Below are 21,610 nucleotides of genomic sequence, written 5' to 3' on the forward strand. Positions count from 1 at the left end.
TTACAATCATGAAACTAAATTTAAGGAAGTACATTGTTACTAATGGCCCTCAGAGGAAACTGATTTACCTTCTATTAAAAACTCTACAGTGTATAAGCATTACGTAATAATGCTACTTAATCACCATTTTTCACAAGAACCATCACCAAAGTTTTCTGGAAATGAGCCCACAAAAGAATTAAATATTTAAAAGGTGAAACGTTCCTTGTTTTAACTTTAGCAAGATCTTTCTTTTTCATTGTTAAGAAACACTTTAAGAGTTTTAAAGCAAAAGCTGTTAAGAGTAGAGTCCAGATAGCTAAAACTGTAATTCTGAGTTTAAGGTTACACATACGTCTTTTGTAAATAGTTCTCAATAAAATATTCTCTCTCCCCAGCCCCTTGCTCCTAATCTTGGGTCTTTTCTTACAAAACTTTGGTCAAGAGTAGAAATATAACCAGGCAGATGTATATGCCATACAACAACAAGAATGGTAAAGCCCAACAAATGAGTTTGAGTTTTAGAAATAGAAAGCAATTAAAATGTACTCAAAGTTACATTAAGAAAAGCTTTCACTGGGTAATATTGAAACAGTCACAAAGGTTAAGAAAATACTGATATCAAAGTGCAAATGATTACAATGTTAAAATAGACAAAAACTACTATACAAGAGCCTCTTTTAAAATGAAAAATAAAGAACACAACACACATATGAGTAAGGACTGTTTTCCTGTTCTACTCAAGAATTTTAGTCTTTATATTCATAGGGTTGGTTATGTTGACATCTAGTAGAGTTTCTTATGACATCTGATGAAGTCTCATTCCAATTTCAGATGGCGGCTCTTCTCTAAGGAACCTCTTGGTTTCGGTCACATCTTGGTCACTGTACAATTTCAAAGTAGTGCAGTCTCGCCATTATGTGCTGAGGCGTGAAGACATATCCCATGTATAGTGCCATCCCCACATGGAAACCAGCGTGGAATTGAACACAGTCCGCTCCCAGGGCTCCAGCATGTACAGTGCCATGACCGGCAGCTACTGGTAGTAGAACCAGGACATCTGCTTCCAGGCCCGCACCAGTGCCATCCCTGCCACACACATCCCGTGTTGCAGCCAATCATCAGTCTGTCCAGCCAGAAGAGTTACTCAGTTTCCTGGGAATCTCCCACGTATACAGAAGGTATACATGTTACTAAACTTTTGTTCGTTCTTCTGTTAATCTGTCTTATGTCAATGCATTTCCCTGGAGGCATCATGCTGTTCCATGCTTCCCTCCAAGAAAACCCTTCCTTTGCACACACTCAGACATATGCTCATCCTTCAAAAAGTTACCTCTTAATGTCCTCCCCCGACTTCTCTACTGATTACTTAATCTTTCTGAGCTTCAACTTCTTCATCTGCAAAATGAGGATAAATTAATGCTCACCTCACTATGTTATTGTGAGGGTCCAATGAGTTAATGCCCGTACAACGCTCAAGACAGTGTGTTGAACAAATTCATCTGACTGTGTTCACCCACGCTGGTGCTCCGAGTTCCACGAGAGCTGGGCTCTTCTTTCTCCGCCATGCATATCCTGCGCCTGATTTTTTGTTCTCGGGGGTGAATGAGTGAATTTCAGGTGGTGGGGGGAGGGGTGGAGGCAGTCCCTCACCGGAATGGCCACCACTCACGTTGAAAAAGTAGACCACGCATCTGCTGGGATGGAGCATCTTCTGACTTTCCCTCCACAGCCTCCCCGGGGAGCTTCAGGGCACCCCAGGAGGGGTGTAGGATCGCTTTTGATCCCCTTGTGTCCAGGTGAACCTCTGAGGAACGCAGAGGTGAAATTACACAGTGAGAGGCGGACTCAAGTTGCGTCCCCTTTTAGCACTCAAAGTCCTGTGTCCCGGGGACCCCCTTGTCTCAGGCAAACCAGGATGGTTGGTCATTCCACATCAAGTTCCAAACCCTAGTCTGTGAGGAACCCCACCTCCGCCCTCCTCTGGGCCCGTGTCATTGTTCCCAAGTTTTTTAATGAGTTTCCTGAAGAGGAGACAATGCCCTCCAGTCCAGAGGGCCTGGGCTGCTAAAAAAATCAGTCTCCCTCTTACTCTTTCTTACTCACTCCAAAATTCAAACTCACAGCACAACCGGGGTGGGGGGGAAGAGAAGGGCGCAGACTTGGGGCTAGGAGTTCAGCTCACTTTGACAGACTCATGGCCATTCCTGTGACTGGAGAAGGAGGCTCCTCAGGGCTCTCAGGCTGGCAGGGGAGAGGGACGTGTGGACCTGTGGCATCAGTCTGGTGGCTGGCCAGCTGGAGAAGGGTCTCTGATGTGCAACCCCCTGACCTGGCTCCTCCCCAGCTGGCCTTTGGCTCCCACCCCATCTTCCTCCCCTCCCCTCGCTGGGCCTGGTTTCCTCTATTAACCAGGGAAAGGGAGCTGGTCTCTGAGGGCCTTCCCGCCCTGAGGTTAGACTTGGGGCCAGCAGAGTGCTGGGAAATGCAGCCCCCAGAGAGGAGCCAGAAGAGGTCAAGCCCTCTTGAGCAAGTGAGGGCCCGGCCTGGGCCTCACATGTGCAAAGAGACTCATCTTCCCAGGCTGCCCCAGCCCGAGCAGACCCAGCTCCCAACCCCCTGGCCTCATCCTCCTGGACCACTGTCCAGGGCAGCTGCTTCTCTGCTGGTTCCCCAGAGGCCCTGGGGCCAGCGCCGGGACACAGAGGGCCAGGGCTGGCCCAACACAGCCTGCCCTCCTTCCCCTTGCTGAGGAGGAGACGCCCACTCTTGTGGCCTGAGACCCGCAGCCCTGACGTTGGCCTGGCTATGGCTGGGTGGTCAGGGCCAAAGGCTGAGCGAACACCAGGCCCGCTGGGCAGCTGGTCCCCCACCTGTGGCCACCGTGAAGCCCCCTACCCCCTGGGCCACGTGGTACTCAGCAGGGCCAGCAAATGCGGACATGGAAGGCAAGGCCTTTTGGGGGGACTTGGCAGGGAGAAGGCACCCCCAGGGGGACTATTTCCTGCTCCCCTCCCCTCCTGTAGAAATACTCTCTCCCCATCAACCTCCCTGCCAACCTCAGTCAAGAACCACCTCAAAACTGGCAGTGGGGGACTTCCCTGGTGGCGCAGTGGTTAAGAATCCGCCTGCCAATGCAGGGGACACGGGTTCGAGCCCTGGTCCGGGAAGATCCCACGTGCTGCGGAGCAACTCAGCCCGTGAGCCACAACTACGGAGCCTACGCTCTAGAGCCCGTGAGCCACAACTACTGAGCCCACGTGCCACAACTACTGAAGCCTGTGTGCCTAGAGCCTGTGCTCCCAACAAAAGAAGCCACCGCAATGAGAAATCCGCGCACCGCAACGAAGACCCAACGCAGCCAAAAATAAATAAATAAATTAATTAATTAATTAATTAATTAAAAAAAAAAACCTGGCAGTGGGAACCCAGAACCAGCTCTGGATTCTCTCCTCTTGCTGGTTGACCCCAGGCAAGGCCCCCATCCTCTCTGGCTCCCTCTCCCTCTCCTGGTCCAGCCTCAGTAGATTCCTTCCCTTATTTCAACATCACAGGGTCCCTGTGAGATGGGAACGATTAATACAGGAAATAACATGAGAGCAACAAATACGTCTGTTTCATGGGGAGGGAGTACTCGGTGGCCCAAGGACACAGAGGTGCCCAAAGTCACATGGGAAGTGGCAGAGGTGCTGGAGACCAGCCAGGCCTCCTAGGTGAGGAGAGAGGGTCCTTTGTAATAGAGCCTGGGCGGTGGGATGAGGATGAGGACCAGAGCAGCCACAGGGCCTGGCATGGAACAGCTCCCCAGTAGGTGACACGCTTCATCCATTGCTTCACTCATTCATCTTGGGAGAGTCCTCTTCTGTGCCTGGCCCCATGGAAAGGGTGTGGGTAGGGAAGGCAGCTCAAAGAGCTGAACCAGGAGGGGCTTAGGGCTGTGATCTTTGCAGCTGCGTTTTCTCAAAGCCTAGTCCACAATCCTCTGCATCTAAATCACTAGGGCTTTAAAAATGCACATTCCTAGGTCCTACCCCAGACCCATGACCATCACCAGATCCTTATAAAAATGGTTGCTTTGGGGACTTCCCTGGCAGTCCAATGGTTAAGACCCCACACTCCCATTGCAGGGGGCACGGGTTCAATCCCTGGCCAGGGAACTAAGATCCCGTACACTGCACAGCGTGACCAAAAAAAGAAAAAGGTTGCTTTGGACTTGGGGTATCTCAGAAATGTCAGAATTTGGGGCATAGAACTTTTTCTTTTTAATAAACTTATTTATTTATTATTTTTGGCTGTGCTGGGTCTTTGTTGCTGCATGTGGGCTTTCTCTAGTTGCGGCGAGCAGGGGCTACTCTGTTGCGGTTCAAGGGCTTCTCGCTGCAGTGGCTTCTCTTGTTGTGGAGCACGGGCTCTAGGCGCACGGGCTTCAGTAGTTGTGGCTCGCGGGCTCTAGAGCGCAGGCTCAGTAGTTGTGGGCATGGGCTTAGTTGCTCCATGGCCTGTGGCATCTTCCCAAACCAGGGATTGAACCCGTGTCCCCTACAACGGCAGGCGGATTCCTAACCAATGCACCACCAGGGAAGTTCCAGGGCTTGGAACTTTCTAAGGCAAAGGTGGCAGGGACTAAAAGGTGGCTGGAGGTGGGTCAGGTCTGATGACATTCTTGTTGCTTGGCCTCCCCTCCCCCAAAGTAAACCAGCAGGTGAGAGGTGCAGGTGGAGGGCTCCAGCTCAGGTTTCAGGCCTGGGGACGCTCCTTCTGGAGCTCGCAGCCACCATAAAATGCTCCCTTTGAACTGGGAGTCCCACATCTATAAAATTTAAAGGAAGAAATAAGCTCTGTGTCCAAACATGTTCATTCTGGCCTCATTTATAATGGATAAAAAAATTAACTGAAAACTACCTAAATATTGGACCATGGGGGAAAGGTTAAGGGTGTGACCCTTGCTGAGTGACATCCCCTGGTTGGGGATACACTAAAGGGTGGTCATGGGAATGCAGAGAGCCGCAGCTGTGGGGTGGTGGGAGGGCTGTACGGGAGGAGAGCAAGGGACAGGGGAGTCAGACTGTCTGGTTTACATCCTGGTTCTGCCCCTTCCCAGCTGTGTGACCTGAGGCTGGAACTAAAGCCCTCTGTGCTTCAGTTTCCTCATCCATAAACTAGAGCTCATAATAGGACCTACCTCCTAGGATTATATGAGCACTGAAGGAGTTAATACACAGAGTGTTTACAACAGTGTCTAGAACCCCTGGGTGTTAGTCACTACTGTTAAACTATGTAAAACAGGCTGTTATGGGCCGAGTTGTGTCTCCCCAAATTCATCTTGTTGAGGCCCTAACCCCCAGGACCTTAGGATGTGACTTTCTCTAGCACAGAAAAAAAAAAAAAGAATGTGACTGTAGTCGGAGATGCAGCCTTTATAGAGACAATTAAGTTAAAATGACCTGATCCAATATGACTAGTAGCCTTATAAGAAAAGAAAATTGGGATACACAAACAGACATGAGGGATGCACACACAGAAGAAAGACCTTGTGAGGACACAGTGAGAAGGCAGCTGTCTGCAAGCCAAAGGAGAGAGGCCCCAGGAGAAACAACCCTGCTGACACCTTGATCTTGGACTTCTCTCCTCCAGAACTGTGAGAAATAAGTTTATGTTGTTTAATCTACCCAGTCTGTGGTACTTTGTTAGGCAGCCCTAGCACACTAATGCACATGCCTAGAAAATTTTAACATGATACTTACCACATAACAGCACTATGTTCTAACATTACATTTATTATCGCATGTCAATCTCTCAACCATGAGGAGGTTATGTACTATCCTCCCATTTCAGAGATGAAGAAAACTGAGGCTTGGCTAGTGAGGGGGAGGGCTAGGATTGGAATCAGGTCTATGTGACTCCAAGACCCCATTCAAAGCCTGGCTCCATCCCCCTTGGTGGGGCCCCACTCAGCCCCTTCCATCCCCAGCTTTCCTCCTTGGACAGATAGATCATGTACTTTCCTACCTCTGTGCCTTTGCACATGCTGTTCCCTCTGCCTGGAATGCTCTTCCTACTGCTTGCCTCTCGGGCTAACTCCTATTCAATTCTCCTAAACAAAACCATTTATTTATTTATTCATTTATTTAGGCTGCTCTGGGTCTTAGTTGCTGCATGTGGGATCTTCATTGCGGCATGTGGGATCTTTAGTTGTGGCATGTGGGACCTTTAGTTGTGGCATGCAGACTCTTAGTTGCTGCACGTGGACTCTTAGTTGTGGCATGCATGCGGGATCTAGCTCCCTGACCAGGGATCGAAACCAGGCCCCCTGCATTGGGAACGCAGAGTCTTACCCACTGGACCACCAGGGAAGTCCCAACAAAACCCTTCTTGAACCTCACCTCCTCTCTATGCTTTACCTGACAGCCCTGCAGATTTGCTCCTTTTCAGGGCTTCCAGTCATTCTGTGCTTTATCTTCATGAACGTAAATGTTACTTGTTTCTACTGTGGCGTTTATACTTTACATTGTATCCATGTGCTTGCTGTAAGCTTCTTGAGAGTGGGGGCAGTGTCCTCCTCTGCTTTGACTTCTAACTCCTAGCACCAGGCAGCCCAGAGAGGCATCCACACACACCGGCTGGCTGAGGTTAGGGGGTGGGGCTGCCATGCTGGGACTGGAGAGAATATTCCAGCCTTAGCAATAGATCCTAAGCAAAGGAATCTTCCGCCTCCTTCCCGGGGACTGGGTGGGGGAGGCAGATGAAAGAGACGCCCAAAGTCCCCACTCTTGGCATGAGAACAGGGATCCTATGACCCCCCCTGGGGCAGCACAGTGGCAAAGGGAGAGGCAGAGGGGTTGGGTCGGGCCACCCCACCCTCCTTTCCCAGGGTGTGTCCTGGGCACATCGCACTGCCTCTCTGGGCCTCAGTTTCCTCATATGTGAAATGGAAACAAGAGTTGCTACCTCAGGTGGGTGCTGGGGGCTTAGATGTGGGTGGCACACCTGGCAGGGTGGGACACAAAGGAACCGATGCCAGATTGCCTGCTTGCTGGACGCTGAGGCAGGCAGCGGACCACAGACGGACAGCTACTTGCCTGTGGTCAGCCGGGATGCCGGCTAAAGGTGGGGAACCAGCTCAGTCAGTAATCAGCAACTGTGTAACAGTGGCGCCCTTGCTCACAAAAGGTGCTCCCATCCGTGGCTGTGTGTGGACAGCTGGCTCAGAGGCTGAGCGAGAGGCCAGTCAGACGTGGCCGGGAGGCATGGAGAACAGGGGACCAGACTCAGGGTGAATTCCAGTGGGCATTCTCCGAGGGTGAGGTCACCACCTAGCTCCCCAGGCTGCCTGAGCCGCAGGCACCACTGAGCAGAGCTCTAGAGCAGGAGGGGGTGGAGGTGGGGGTCAGAGCCAGGACAGAGAGCCAAATAAATACAAGACCCACGGCCTGGCACCACGACCGACCCCTCCCATTGTGAGGTGCTGGGGTCCTTATCTCGGGAAATCTGGTGTTTCCTGTTTAAGATGTAGCTTAGAGTTCGGGGAAGCTGGGGGGAGGGGAAAAGCAAAGCAAAGGACATTTCTCAAGAGCCTGCTGGGTATACCAGCATGTTTAATCCTCAGGATGACCCCATTCCGTGGTGATTGTTATTAGCCCCACTTTGCAGATGGTGCAATCGAGGCTCAAAATGTTGGAAAACTTTGCCCCAAAGACAAAATGGTATAGCTAACGGGTAAGAACACAGAGACTTCGGAATCAAACACATCTGAGTTCAGATCTGAGCTCTGACACCTGTTCATGCCGAGTTACTTAAGCTCTCTTGGCCTCAGTTTCCTCATCTGTAAAATGGTGATAATGATAGTCCCTACCTCCTTGGGTGGTTGTGAGGGCTCGGTGAGATGGCACAGGTGACACACACTCAGCGAGCACTAGCCACTATCATCCCCATTTTGCTGAAGTGACAACTGAGCCTCAGAATGGTGATGCCCACCACTGGTGGGTGGCAAGTTCAGGGTCTGAACCCAGATATGATTCTTCTGGCCCTACTTACACCACTGTGGACTGGCTGACGGTGGCCCCAGCTTCCAAAAGGCTGTCAGGAGGTGGCTGAAGAGGGCAGGCTCCCAGATTTCCGGCAGAGACATGGAAGCCAGCCTGGGGACTGGGGTTCAGGGTCACGCCTGCAGCCGGTGTTCCAGGCAGCGGAGAGGAACTGTGGCAGCATGCCTGGAAGCCCGGCTTGTCCGCAGCATCCTGCCCTCCGCCGACATTGTTCTCTGGACCCTCTCAGCCCAGGGGCTGAACATTAGGGGTTTCCGGCAGCCTGGCCAAACTACCTTCACTTTCCGGAGAAGCCTTTGCCAGACAGCTGGGGTAGGGGCTGAGCTGGCCCCGAGCCCCGAGCCCCAGGCAGGGCGTGCTGGGAAGGGCACTGGCGCGGCCCCAATAACATGCCCTTGACCTCAGGTCCTGACCCCGGAGACTGCCCTTCTCAGAGACACGGCTGCCCTCCTCACTCCCGCTCCTGGAGCCCAGGGAAGAAGAGGCCGTGACTCATCTTCATTTTAGGGTTGGCTGAAGTCAGGGCACTCGGCTTCAGGTCCCCGTCACAAACATGCTGCGATCTGGGCAAGCCTCCCCCTCCCCGTGCCCTTCTGAGAGTCTAGAGGATACCCCAGGCCCCCTCGCGCTCTGACATTCATTTAGTGTGACCTGGTGCCCTTTGCTCTGTTGTCTTAGAGCGAGAGCTTCTTGGGGCTGTGGTCGGTTTCCCTCCCATGTTCATCGGCGTAGAGGGAACCCACAGTAGTGACCACCATTCTTCCATCCAAATGTTTCTAAGACCTGCTAAGGCTCTTTGGTAGTGAGCATTCCCATCTGGAACAGGGTCTCGGCCATTCCGCTGATGTCACTCAGCGCTGTTTCCTCATCTGTGTAATGGGGAGAACTGCCTGGCAGGGGAGTTGTAGGGGTCACAGGAGAGAACATAAACTCTACAAACTGAAGCTTCCACCTCTGCCCCCCGCCTCTGGATCAACTGGATAAACTTGGTATTGTGAGAATAAGTGTACAGAAGCCACACCCCAGGATGTCTCGGGGCTGAGGGGGAGCCCGTGGCTCCCTTTCCTGGGCTTTGCACGTATCTGTGCTTCAGAGGGGCGGGGGGTGTCCCCTTGACCCCAGCAGAGCTGCCAGGCCCCACAGCTGCACTGCCAACCCCTCTTCCACAGGCCCAGGAGCCTGAGGCACCCAGAGGGCAACGGTGGGGCCGACGATGCAGAGCCAGCGGTGTCCTGGTGAGATCAGCGCAGTGGAATTAGTCAGACGGGATCACCCTGAGGATCCTGCGCTCACAGCCAGTGACTCATGCCGCGTCCAGCCGCACAGGCGGAGAAGCCAGCTCAGGCGGCGGCAACATCTCACCTCGCCCCGCAGCACACCTTTTAAGGAGAGGGCGCTCCAGGCAGCTCAGAGGACTTTGCCAGCCCTTCTCCACACCTGCCCGGGGCGGGGAGTACAGGGGCCAGACCCCCACCTGGGTTCAAATCCAGCATGGCACTTTTCAGACGTGACCTTGGGCAAGTCAATTTCCTGGAACCAGTGCTTTCACTTGTAACGTGGAAATAATTCTTGCCTCGCAAGAGAGGAACTAAATGAGGCAGTCCATATGCAAAGTGCTTGGCAGTGGGCAGCTCTTAAGGAGTGGCAGAGGAGGACAGCGGGAATGGCCCGGGCTCGGGAGTCAGGCTGCCCGGCTCTGAATTCTCGCCCCAACCCTTACTCGCTGGGCGTCTCTGAGTTACTCAACTCTGCATCAGTGTCTCTTCTATAACGTGAGCTGACGCTGCCTGCCTTGTCAGCCAGCGGCTGAGATTAGGATCACACACTACCTTCTGTAAGGCGACAGGGGAGGTGCAGGCGCAGGGCCAGCCCAGGTGCCTGTGGACTTCGTGTCTTGGACAACGTCCCCACCCTCCCTGAGTGGGTCTCGTGCATGAACGGGAGCGATGATCAGTGCTTGCCTTGTGGGGCTGCTGGGGTGGGCGGTGCTTAGAACAGGGCCTGGCACCCAGGAAGTGCCCTCTGAGCACTGGCTGTTCTTATTCATCTTACACATAGCTCTTGGCCTTTCTCCACGAATGCCAGTTGCTGGTTTACTTCCCTTCCACATGCCTGTGACAGATCCCAGGCCTGCGGCCTTCCAGAGGCCACAGGCCCTGCTTCTGAGCCAACTCCGCCCTCTGGCGCCAGTCACAGCAGCCTTCCCAAGGCAGTCCTGGGGCCGACCCCTCAAAGACCCTGCAGTAACACAGGCAGTTCCAACAGGTACACCAAGGACACTGAGAAGAGTGCACACAGCACCCCAGGGCCAGAGGGAAGGGTGCTGGGATACCCCTGCTGCCTGGCACCCAGCAAGCGGGTATCTCAGCTGGGCAAGTCAGCCAAAGGGCAGCTTGGCCACATGAGGAAGAAGGGTGGGCTTTCCCAGCTGGCAAGCCTGGTGTGCCTGGCACCCTCCTCCACGGGCCAAGGCGGGGGCTGGGCACAAGAAGCAGAGAGCCTGGCCCTGAGGCCTCGGAGTTCCTGTGCACACACACACAGGAAGGACAGCCCACCTCCCAATGGGCTGGGGTGGCGAGAGGGGCAGGCCAGGCTTCTGCAGGAGTGTGGGCCCATCAGCAGGAGAGGCCCCCCGAGGATCAGTTATAAGAGCTCAGGCTGCAGAGGCAACCAGCTCTGGGTAGAAACCTGGGCTCTGCACCCTGACAGCCTCTGTGTCCTCACGTGCATAATGGTAACAACAAACACGCCTCTGCCTTACTTGTATGTAAAGGCGTCCTCAGAACAGTGGCCACCACTGAAACCGGTATTAGTCACAGGAGGGGCTGGTCGAGGGCAAGAGGGTGGTGGGAGTCAGAGGAGAAGACAGGGGCAGAGCCTGGCAAGGGGCCACGGTGCTCCCAGGGCCCAGACAGAATGGAAGCTGTCGACAGTGCAAACCCTAGTTTTATTGGTCCAGTTCTTTCAGTGAAGCCTCCTGCTCGAAGAGCCAGCTAATGGTAAAGGAGGGTAGTGTCTCGAGCCTTTCAGAGGCAAGGGTTTGCAGGATGCCCCCAGCCCAACACACGTCCGCTGCCCCGGCGCCTGGGAGGAAACAGGGAGGTGGCTCTTTGGGGGGTGGGGGGTGGGGGTGGACACGGTAAGCTAGTGCAGGGCCCAGGGTCTGTTCTTCACAGCGGGTGGTAGAGGGGATCACATAAAGTTCTTTATTACAGACCTACAAAAAATGAAGGAATTATGTATATTACTCTCACTTGTTTGGGTTTCTTTTTTCCTTCTTCTTTTTACAAAACAGCAGCAGGAAAGAAAAATGTAGGAGGCAGATGAGCCAGGCACCAGGGTTCAGGTCAGAGGGGAGCAGGGAGACCAAGCTGTCACTGCAGGCTGGCCCCGGGACTCTGCCCCAGCATCCCAGAAGCATGGCGACAAGCCCTAGAGGGAGCCGACAGAGTGGGTGGGGAGACATCTGTCCCAGCTCGGCGGCGGCACTGCTCCTTGGGCAGCCACCCTGGCCGTCAGCCGGGTTGGGAGCACTTGAGGCTCCTGTGTTTGGAGGCCTGGTCTCCAAAGCACGGGCCCACAGGGGCCAGACAGAGGGAGGAGGCGGGAAGGGCCGGCACAGAAGGGCTGTGAGTTCTACCGGGGTCCCCACGGGAACACGGGGCCCAGGTGGGCGGGGGCAGTCAGGACGCTCCCCTGCTTGTCAGCCAATCAGCTTCTTCAGGAAGGCCTCCAGCTGGTCCTCATCTTTGATGCCCACAAACTTGTCCACCACGTCTCCATTCTTGATGGCCAGCACGGTGGGCACAGCTGACACCTAGGTGGAGGGGACAAAGGAGGCCAGGTCACTCCGAGGTGAGCTCTTCTTGACCGTTATTCCCAAGCTTTGGGGAGAGGGCTGGTGACTCATGCAGGGCAGTGACTGCCCAGAGCCGCAGGTGGGCCCCCTTCCCTTTGCGCAGGGGTACAGCAGGGCCTGCAGGTCCGGACCTGGAGGAACTTTTCCACTGTGGGCTCCCAGCAGCACCCTTCCTCCCCCAACTGTGTGCCTGACTCACTGTCCCAGTGGTTTGGCTGGAATGACAGGAGATTAAAATAACCCGTGCAGCTGCAGGCCAGGGCTGTGGGCAGGGAGGAGCTGAGGGGCTAAGAGAACCGCCCCGAGGGGCGGCCTGGCACACGCGGACCAGGAGAATCGGAATCCTGGCCTTGCCACTCATTAGCTGGGCGCCTTGGCTGGGTCACGCCACCTTCAGAGCCTTGGTGCCCTCTTCTGTGAAATGGGGATGAGTTTCTACGGTGCAGGTCTAGGACAGGGATTAAAGATTTGGATATAAAGCTGAGTGGTCGGGAGCTCAGGCTCTGGGGCCGGCTGAGCCAATCTCAGGCCATTCTGGGCGAGCCATTTCATCACTCTAAGTGTCAGTGTTCTCATCAGCAAATGGAGATACTACCGGGACTTATATTAGCGGGCATGGGGGCTGAACGGGCTAATTTCTGCAAGTCTTAGCACAGCGCCCTGCACCTGGCACGGTGCCCAGCACACAGTGGGCACTCAACAAATGAAGGCCACAGAGGGCACGTCACAAAAGGAAAACCCAGGGCCCCGCGCAACCTCTTTCAGCTCCACGCCACGATGGTTAACAGGCTCCAGAAATTCACTGACACACTGGGCAGTGTGGGCGGAGGGGCTCAGCCTTGTGAGCCTATATTTATTTATTAGGGGGGTTGGACATTCTTGGCCTGTGAAGCATTTTCTCAAGGTCCCCCAGGGGACCTGTAGAGATCACGTGGTACATAAATGAGGCCCAAGACCTGCTCTGGCAGCGCGCATTCTGCTGCCTGGGCTCCCCACCTGGCATTGTCGGCGTTTGAAAAAACCATATAAACAGACTTTTCTTACATACAAGTTAACTACAAAGTAACAACGGTGATTTCTACAAACGTACCAGTTCTTCACGTGTCCTGAGTGCTGTCCTGCCCATGAGTCACCCTGGGAAGCCAGACCTAAGATTTGGAACGTTCTGACTGTGCACGTGTCAGTTACAAAACAGAAGCGCGGGCCAGACAGGCCCAATCTCAGTATGTGGCAAGCTGTGCACCTCTCTTCTAGTGGGCTTTGGGGACAAACACAGCAGGTAAGATGACAAGAGTCCCTGTCCCTGTTAGTGCCTTCAGGTCCCCTCAAGGGCTGTCCTGGGGCTGCTGTTGGTGGCAGCTGACATACTTCCCAGAGGCAATGTGCAGGCAGACCCATCTGGTGGTGGGCTGACCACCACGTGTGCCCCTGCTCATGGCGCCACCACTGGATCCGTCCTTCGCGCCCCTGGCACGTGTGATAGCGTGAAGCGCGAGGCTGAGCACATGGCTGCCCCGGCTGCAGGCCCAGAAAGGTTCCTTCCAGGATGCAGTCCCTGGAGGCGCCCCCGGGCCCGCACATGCAGTCTCCTGCGCCCTCTACTGGTCTGTGGAGGCAGCGGCCTCACATCCGGCAGCTCTGAACTGAGGCCCAAGGCTCAGGCACTAAGTGCTCCACTTCGCCCACGCTGGATCCCATGCCGTCCTGTGCTTCTTTAACTGAGGTAAAACTGTATCTCAGTGTCTGAGCAGTGGTCTAATTGTTTGTACCGTCCTCCCTCTAAGCAGGACGCTGTGCTCACTGAGGTGGCTTGGAGTAGACTCAGTTTTTCTCCAGAATTCTAGATGATTCCCTTTACAATCGCATTTGTGTGAACTCACACGTGTGCTTACACACGCACAGACCATGCTGTAGTTGGGTGTACAGCACACGCTGCAACTGTATTTTCATGACAACCAAAATCTAGTCATTACTGATCAAGGGAGTTCTTTGACGTTTGAGCCTAGACACACAGACAGACAGACAGACAGACAGACACACACACAGAGTCATGGGCTTGCCAGAAGCTGGATCTTCTAGGACACTGCAGGGATACCTGGGTTGTGATTGGACTTCCCCTACCCCCAAGGAGGAGGATGTGGCTTTGCTGACCCTGAGTTCGGCTCACAAATCTGGAAGGGCTGGTGCTTGTAAAGACTGCCTTAAATGGAAGCACATAGGTCCCTGGCACATTCTTCTGGAAAGGCGATGGAAGTGTAAGGGGATCGTGGTGGAGCGAGAATTCAGCTCCCCTCTCAATTCTGGTGCCACTGAGGGAACCAAGAGGCCGGAGAAGAGATGAAAAGATGTGCTAAGATGCGCTGAGCTCCTGCTCGTGAAGCCACCTGGAGGCTTCCATGCTTGGCTAAAGGCCCTGGGAACTCAGGAGGGGTAGGGGTGTGCGTGTGTGCGTGTGTGCGTGTGTGTCTTCCCACCAACCTGCAGCCCCCCAGCCCACACTGCCACTGAGCTTGGTGTCCCTGCCTGGTCTTCTCCCGTCTCACCCCAATTTCCTCCATTTGGGAAATGCGAAGGACCTCCTGAGGGACAGGCAGACCGGCACAGTGCTAGTTGTCACAGGAGACTGGTGACCTCCTCCTCAGCCAATTGCAGAACACAAAGGAAAAGGTCACTGTCACCCCGGCAGCCACATACTGGTGCTTTTTAGGTGTCAGGGACAACCCGGACCATTTGTGTGTGCTGGCTCATCAACTCCTGCCTCAAGGTGGGCTCGTTTTACAGATGAGAAGACTGAGGCTCAAAGGCTGAGTGACTAAGCGATAGGGCTGGAATTTGAAACAAGATCTGTGTGACTTTGCTGTCGTGACATCAAACTGTGCTATACCTCGGCCCAAGAGCAAGGGATTGGAGATAAAAACATTGAGTCCCAGCAGGGCAGGGAAGGATGTGGGGGGAAGCATTAAAAGGATCTCAGGCTTCAAACGAGAAGGGCCAAATGCTTTGTAGAAGCTTCTGGATACAGGAGGGTTCTCGGAAAAACTATGACTGAAAGAATCAAGTCCAACTATATGACATCCTAGAGAAGGCAAAACTACGGAGATAGTAAAAAGATCAGTGGTTGCCAGGAGTTCAGGCGGAGAAGGGAGGAAAAGGTCAATAAGAGAGGATTTTAGGATGGTGAAACTCTTCTGTATGAGACGGTAACGGTGGATACGAGTCATTATCCACTTGTCCAAACCCACTTGCTGACGGCGCCTCCCCTAGGCTGGCCCAGAGCTTCAGGGTTTTTGCTCCTCGATGCTGGGTCCTGGACTCCCAGCAGTGGCATCACCTGGAAGCTTATTAGAAATGCAGAATCTTGGACCCTTCTTGGACCCACTGTATCATAATCTGCTTTTAAACAATATCCCAGGTCATACTCATGTTTGAAAGTGCTGATTTAGAGAACTTTCAAAATAAGGGAATATGGTAATGACGGAAGTACTGTGCATTCCAGCTATGCATTATTTCAACAATACTGAAATACTATTCAATGAACTGTCTATGAGGTTATATGGACCATTAAAAATTCAAATAAAAAATTCCAATGAGGTACCCCAAATATTGACAGTGGTTTGTTTCCATGCTAAGATTATTGCTACTTGGTTGTTTTTATAATGTTGTTTAAAGGGCGTTCTCTGTAAGATGAGAAATAAAAGGATGAAACTCCAAGTGTGAGGCGAGCAGCAGAAGCCCCAGAAGAAAGCGTGAAGGTCTGCAGCCCGATCTGCTCTCTCCCCACGGTCTGAACGACTGGGGGGCACCCAGCAGAGGACCTGAGGTGACGGGGGAGCAGAGAGCTCTTCACTCTGCCAAGCCAGGCGGTGCAGAGTGGGGGGGGGGGGCACCCCAAGGCCCCGGGCCGCTTTCCCTTCCCTCTCCTTTGGGAGATGGTGAAATTCTAGGGTGGACAGTTGACTGAAGCATAGAGTGTGGAGGGAGGGGAAGAGGAACTTGTGTGAGGAGGGAGACTCACCCTGAGGGTGTGTGCTGGGCTTGGGGGTGGCAGGAGAGCTTGGGAAGAATTATATTCCCTGAAAAACTTAAAGCAGTTTCTCCAAGTCCATCCACCATTCGGAAAAGGCCGTCAAGCTTTGGAGGAAGCTGTCCCAGGAGGTACTACGGATCTCTTAGCTGAAACTTCTTCCTCAGATTCTCTTCAAAACAACAGGTGTGAAGGAAGGAAGGAAGGAAGGAAGGAAAGGGGTTGGGGAGGGGTCAGGAAGAATCCCCACTGGAGCTTCCTAAACCCTGCAATGACGTCAGCCCAGGGCCTGGCAAAACCAGGAGGCTGGGTCCAGGGGACGTGGGCCCAGCAGCCTTGAGGAATTTCTATATTATGCCGTACTATGTGGACAGTGGACGGAGGGAGAAGACCCTACACAAGAGGACCTCTCCCCCACCACACACTTCCCAGGCTTAACCACAGGGCTTCGGGGCCCGGCCGTACACCACCTGGAATGCAGGCTCCCTGGAATGCAGGTGGGGTGGTCTTGGGGATTCTCGCCACCCGTGTGGCCACAGCTGGAGGAACTGGGTTATTCCTTTTGTATCCTTACAGCTACTACAGTTGCTGGGACACGGCCGGTGCTCAGGATGTGTTGGCCTAAGTTCCACTGCCTGAGGCTGAAGCTGAAGCTCAGGAGGGAGGGAGCCTAAGACACCTGGAGCCTGCCCATCACCCTGGGGTGCCCAGAAGCTCCAGCCCTAAGCTCACACCAGAAGGCCACACCCTCACTCCCACAGCTGCCGTGGGTCTCTGGGGGAGGGAGGGGCAAGCAGTGAAAGCTAGGCGCCCCTAAATGGTCAGACAAGTACCCCCTTGACTGGGCAATCGGTGGGAGAGCTTTTGAAAACAAAAACAGAAACAAACTACAATTCATTCCTTCCCTCGAGCCCTTGTAAGCGGCCCCCGGCCACCCAGTGCCATGGATAGTCTTACTTTGGTAATATCCCCCCAACCACCTGCAGTCGTCATCCGTGGGTCTGCCTGCCCAGCATCTTTTTCCTTTGCCTCTGGTCAGGGCAGCCGGCTTTTCCTTTGAGTGACCACCCCCAGCCCCAGCTCCGAGGGCAGCCAGCCTATTCTCACCCCCCGCCCCCATCCCCTTCCTGCCACAGGGACTGGCTGGAGGATGGGCATCTCTACTTCGCCTGGTCTAGAGAGAGTCGAACCTGGACTTCCAAACTCTGAGAAAGAGAGACACCACCTCTTTCAGTCACTTATTACCAGGGAGGGATGAAGGTTCACTCTGGCCAGATCTAGATATTTCAAGAGAACCAGAAATCTGGATGTTCCCGTGAAATCTTCTGAGTTTTAAATAACAGCATCTGATTCAGCATTTTAAAACAAAAACAAAAACACTTTGAGGGCCAGACCAATCAAGCTAGTGAGCCAGATGTGGCCCACAGGCCACCAGGGGCGACCCTGGCTCTGGAATAATGCTATCCAGGCCCCTTCCAATTTGGCGGCAGTCGGCTTTCCCAGCTGGCTGTCCTCTCACCGCTTGCTCGGCCCTTCACCGTGGCCGTCCAGCCACAATGGACCGCTCCCCTTTCTCCAACTACGAAGTGGTCTCCAAGGCCCAGAGGATGCTCCACATCCCACGCATCTCCGGCTCCTCCTCCTCTGGCAAGCTCTGCTCCAGGCACACAGGCCCTGAGGTTCTGTGAGCAAACGTGTGAGACCCTGACCTCAGGGCCTTTGCAAAGGATGTCTGCTCCACTGGATCGCTCTTCCAAAGAGCGGCATGGTTCGGTCCTTACTCCCTCCAGGTCTTTGCTCAGCTGTCAGCTTCTCAGCGAGGCCTTCCCTAGCCCACCCTTTAAAAAAGGAAACCCTCCCCAGCCCTGTGCCCAGCACTCCCACCCCCTCTTCCTGATTTCTTTTTCTCCACGGCACTTATTATCTAAAACAGGGATCAGCGAACAGTGGCCCACAAGCCAAACCTGCTGCCCGCTGCCTGTTTTCGTAAATGTTTTATCCGCACACGGCCACGCCCATTTGTTTAGATACTTTCTACGGCTGCTCTCGTGCTACAAGACAGGTGAGTACTGCAACGGAGACCAATGCCCTGCAAAGCCTCAAACATGTACCACCTCGTCCTTTAGAGAACAAGTTTGTGGATGCCCAATCTAAAATACTAGCATGTAGACCTCACAAAGGCAGGGATTCTGTCAGCTCTGTTCACTGCCACATCCCCACCACCAAGTAAGAGCCCTGGCCTTGAAGGGACTCTGAATACATGTCTGCTGAAGGAATGCACAAGCCAGTCAGACACAGAACAGCTCATGTCTTTGTGTTTGCTGTGCTCTCGGCCCTGCCTTCCTCTCTGTGCATCCTTCATGGCTCTGCTCAGAGGGTCCCTCTAACGGGACACGTTCCCTATCCCCTTTACTCCCCCACCCCAACCCCAGGGACAAGGAGCTCATCTTAGTTGCGCCAGAATCATGTACGCCTGGCACGCCGTAGGGCTCACAGATGGATGGATGAATCCATGAATGAGGGAGGGCATCAATTTCCCAAGATTCTGAGAAAAACCTGGTGTTTGGGGTCACACATCCCACTGCCTAAAGGTGGTGAAGAGAGACAGGAGGCTCAGAGGACCAAGGGAGTCACATCTGAAGTGCTCTGAACCCCTGAGATCTCTAGAAAGAATCAAGACACCCCCTTACTGACTCCCTGGTGGCTCCCAAGACGTCTCCAGCTATCCTGTGGCCCCAAGCATCCCCACACCAGTTGCCCTGTGGCCATCCCCTGCCGAAACATACCTCATACTCTATGGCGAGGTCTGTGTGGTCGTCAATATCCACCTTGGCCATCACCACCTTTCCATGCTGCTTGGCCACCACCTTCTCTAACCTTGGCCCCAGGATCTTGCAGGGACCACACCACCTCAGAAGGGGAAGGAGAAGCATCCCGTCACAAAAGTGCTCACCAATCAATCTACGGTTTCCCAGGACCTTCCCTTGACCCACATCTTTCCAAGGGACTGTCTGGCCTCATCACCTCTGCTTACAGTGTCTGGACATTAACCTGTAATGCTGACATGCCAGGTAACTCCAGGAGACTCTGCATCTGGGGAATTTTTACAGGTCCTGGATTTCTAAAACACGGGCCTCATCCTAAGACCCTTAGAAAGGTTATTTCACTTATTTCACTATATCTAAAGGAAATACACTGTCATATAGATGAACATGGGATTTGAAGTTAAAAGGTTTAGGTTCAAAGACAGGCTCCTGCCAACCAGCTGATTGTTCTGAAGCCTCAGTTTCCTCATTTGAAAGCAAGACTGGATCTAGAAGCTATGATGAGAAATCAATTAAGGCAATGAGGATAAATATGCTTTGTAAGCTGCAGAGTTACTTCAAAAACCTCACGGACTCAGAACTAAGGGAACGGAAACCAGTAGCTAGGGAGTATCTATGACTGCCAGCCACTGTGCCAGGACCTTCTCGGCTTTTACTACACAGAACCCTCAACCCTGCAAAGGAAAAGAAAACGTCTTCCTAAGAAACTAAGGCCCAAACAAGTTATAAGACTTGTGCAAGGTCTGGGACTGCATCCAAGGTTGTGTTCCAAGTGTCTTCTTTTAGCCCAGGTTACTCTGTGATCCCCCAGGCCCTGTGTCAACTGCCATCACTACACTAACACAGGTGTTCCCCTCTAGGTGGTAAGCCTAGGCTGTCATCTCTAAGTATGTGCCACTAAGGACAGTGCCTGGCACTGAATGAACAAACTCACCCCCTGCTTCCTTTCTGGGGAAGAAGATAAGGCATTACCCCACTTTTCATCCATTTTAGAAGCATTCTCCGGTATGCTCATCAGACCAGGAGGGCAGGACAGCTCTGCCTTTCACGAACCCCCGACTGGTGACTCCTATTTTATTCTCAGCCTTTAAACCCTTTGCATTCAGAGATTTCAATGAACTCACAACACCTAAAAACCCAGTCTGCAAGCCCTTATCTCCTATCAAAGTGAAGAGAGGGAGGCAGAAGGACACCACATGGCCTGCCCAAGGCAACAGGCTGAGTCACAGAAAGAATGGGAAAGAAAGCAAAAGAATCTGTCAGTGGTTTGGTTTGCGCAAAAGGCCTTCCAACTTCTAACTCAGGCTACGCTGGCTTCTTTCAGGATGCCGCATTCTGAGGGGTTTGTCCAGTAGTTTTGGAGTCAGGCGTCTAGCCAGGCCTCAAAGGTCCGGAAATGAAGAAGGCCAGGCCAACAATCAGAAGGCCACAGACACTTAGATATCCCTAAAACAAACTCACACAGCACTGGAAAGAAACTCCTGCCCATCCCCTGCATGCCTGGGCACCACTGCGGCGGCACTGATAACTTTTTGTCAGCCCTTCCCAGGTTAGGTGGCAAGATGTTAAAATAAAATCAACTCTCTAACAGGCCAGGAACTGGTATACACCAGAAGTCAGATGATGCTGGAGTCATATTCTTCCTGCTTTGGTCCAAGCTGAAGATGACCGGGGCCAATCGGGCAGTGAGATACAGAACATAAGTGTTTCGCAGCACCAATCACAGTGAGTTCTGAAGACTGTTTACTAGTTTGTCTCCTGCCACACTATACTTAATCTTTGAGAGAAGGGATTGGGTCTCATCAGTCTTTGGAATGAGTCTACGTATGAGAAGAATCAAATGGAGTACTGAGACATAGCAGGCTCTCAATAAACAAATACCTGAACAAGTGATACCCCAGTCTTCTGCCAACTCCCAGGACTCACTGTGCATGGAAATCCACAACCACTGGTGTCTCACTGTTGACAACTCGGTCTTGAAAGTCTGGTCCATCCTGGATGTTAAAGGTCGTTGTACAGACTCTGGTGGTGTATATTGACCGGGCTTGGCTGGGTATCCCTGTCAGGTTATTAGGACTGCGCTGTGGGGTCTGCAGGGCCCTGGAGGCACAGGGCGCCCACCGACTCTGAGAGGGCTTCCTGCAGATTACGGAGGCCAGGAACCTCCTCAGGAGAAGCCGCTGAGCCATCTGTGAGGGTAAGAGGCAGGAAGGGTAGGGGCAGTCAATACACCATTAAAAGAGTTGTATATGGGAAACTCCGAGGCTCAGGTAAATCGTGACATGTCCAAAATAACCCAATTATTAAGTGAGAATCAACGTTGGAACCCACGGCGGTCTGAGAAGTCCTTACTCTATCGATTACTCTTTTTCAAAGTGTTTTAATGGGAAATTTAGGACAAAGAGGGTGGCTGTCAAAGGATCAGGAAAGAGAAACCGCAACAATTCGAGGAGGAACGGAGGCACGGGGTAGGAGGGGGAAACTAAAAAAGGAGGAACGTGTGTGGGGAAGGAACTGGACGCCACCAGGGACCAGGGACCCCGGCTACCCGGATAGCAGGTTCCCCCAGCCCAGGGTCTCTGCCCGCACAGGAGCGCGCCGGCAGAGTGCCTCAGCCGCCTCGACACCACCTCGCGCCACCCCCACGGGCCTCCTACCTCCCTGCAGCGAGAGCGGAGGCATGCACAGCGCAGCCCTCCCCACCGGTCAAGGGCACTCCTGTTGTCACTTCCTCAGGGGCGGGCCTTTAGCGTCACTTCCGGGGACAGGCTACCTGGAGCAAGCCTTTCTGCAACGTGACGGGAGGTGGAGCGAAGCCTCAGTTAGGAATCGGAAGAGAAGGGCTGTTGGGGGGAGAGACCGGAAGAGGGGCGGGCCC

General features: G+C 53.4%; 1 protein-coding gene and 1 pseudogene across 2 annotated transcripts; both read right to left on the reverse strand.

Annotated features, from left to right (window-relative positions):
• Positions 1-860: 860 nt before the first annotated feature.
• Positions 861-1,066, reverse strand: LOC309812413 (serine palmitoyltransferase small subunit A-like; annotated as a pseudogene). The gene has a single exon. The product of its transcript is annotated as a serine palmitoyltransferase small subunit A-like (transcript).
• A 10,141-nt stretch (positions 1,067-11,207) lies between these two features.
• Positions 11,208-21,513, reverse strand: TXN2 (thioredoxin 2). Its single transcript, XM_082636158.1, has 4 exons — positions 21,390-21,513; positions 20,659-20,921; positions 18,694-18,817; positions 11,208-11,841 (listed from the first exon to the last, which is right to left on the reverse strand). Exons 2-4 carry the CDS (start codon positions 20,919-20,921, stop codon positions 11,728-11,730), a joined length of 501 nt encoding a protein of 166 aa, XP_082492284.1. The 5' UTR covers positions 21,390-21,513; the 3' UTR covers positions 11,208-11,727.
• Positions 21,514-21,610: the final 97 nt, after the last annotated feature.

The sequence above is a fragment of the Mesoplodon mirus genome, assembly GCF_964341445.2.
Source record: "Mesoplodon mirus genome assembly, chromosome: 11".
In the NCBI taxonomy this organism is placed as follows: Eukaryota; Metazoa; Chordata; class Mammalia; order Artiodactyla; family Ziphiidae; genus Mesoplodon; species Mesoplodon mirus.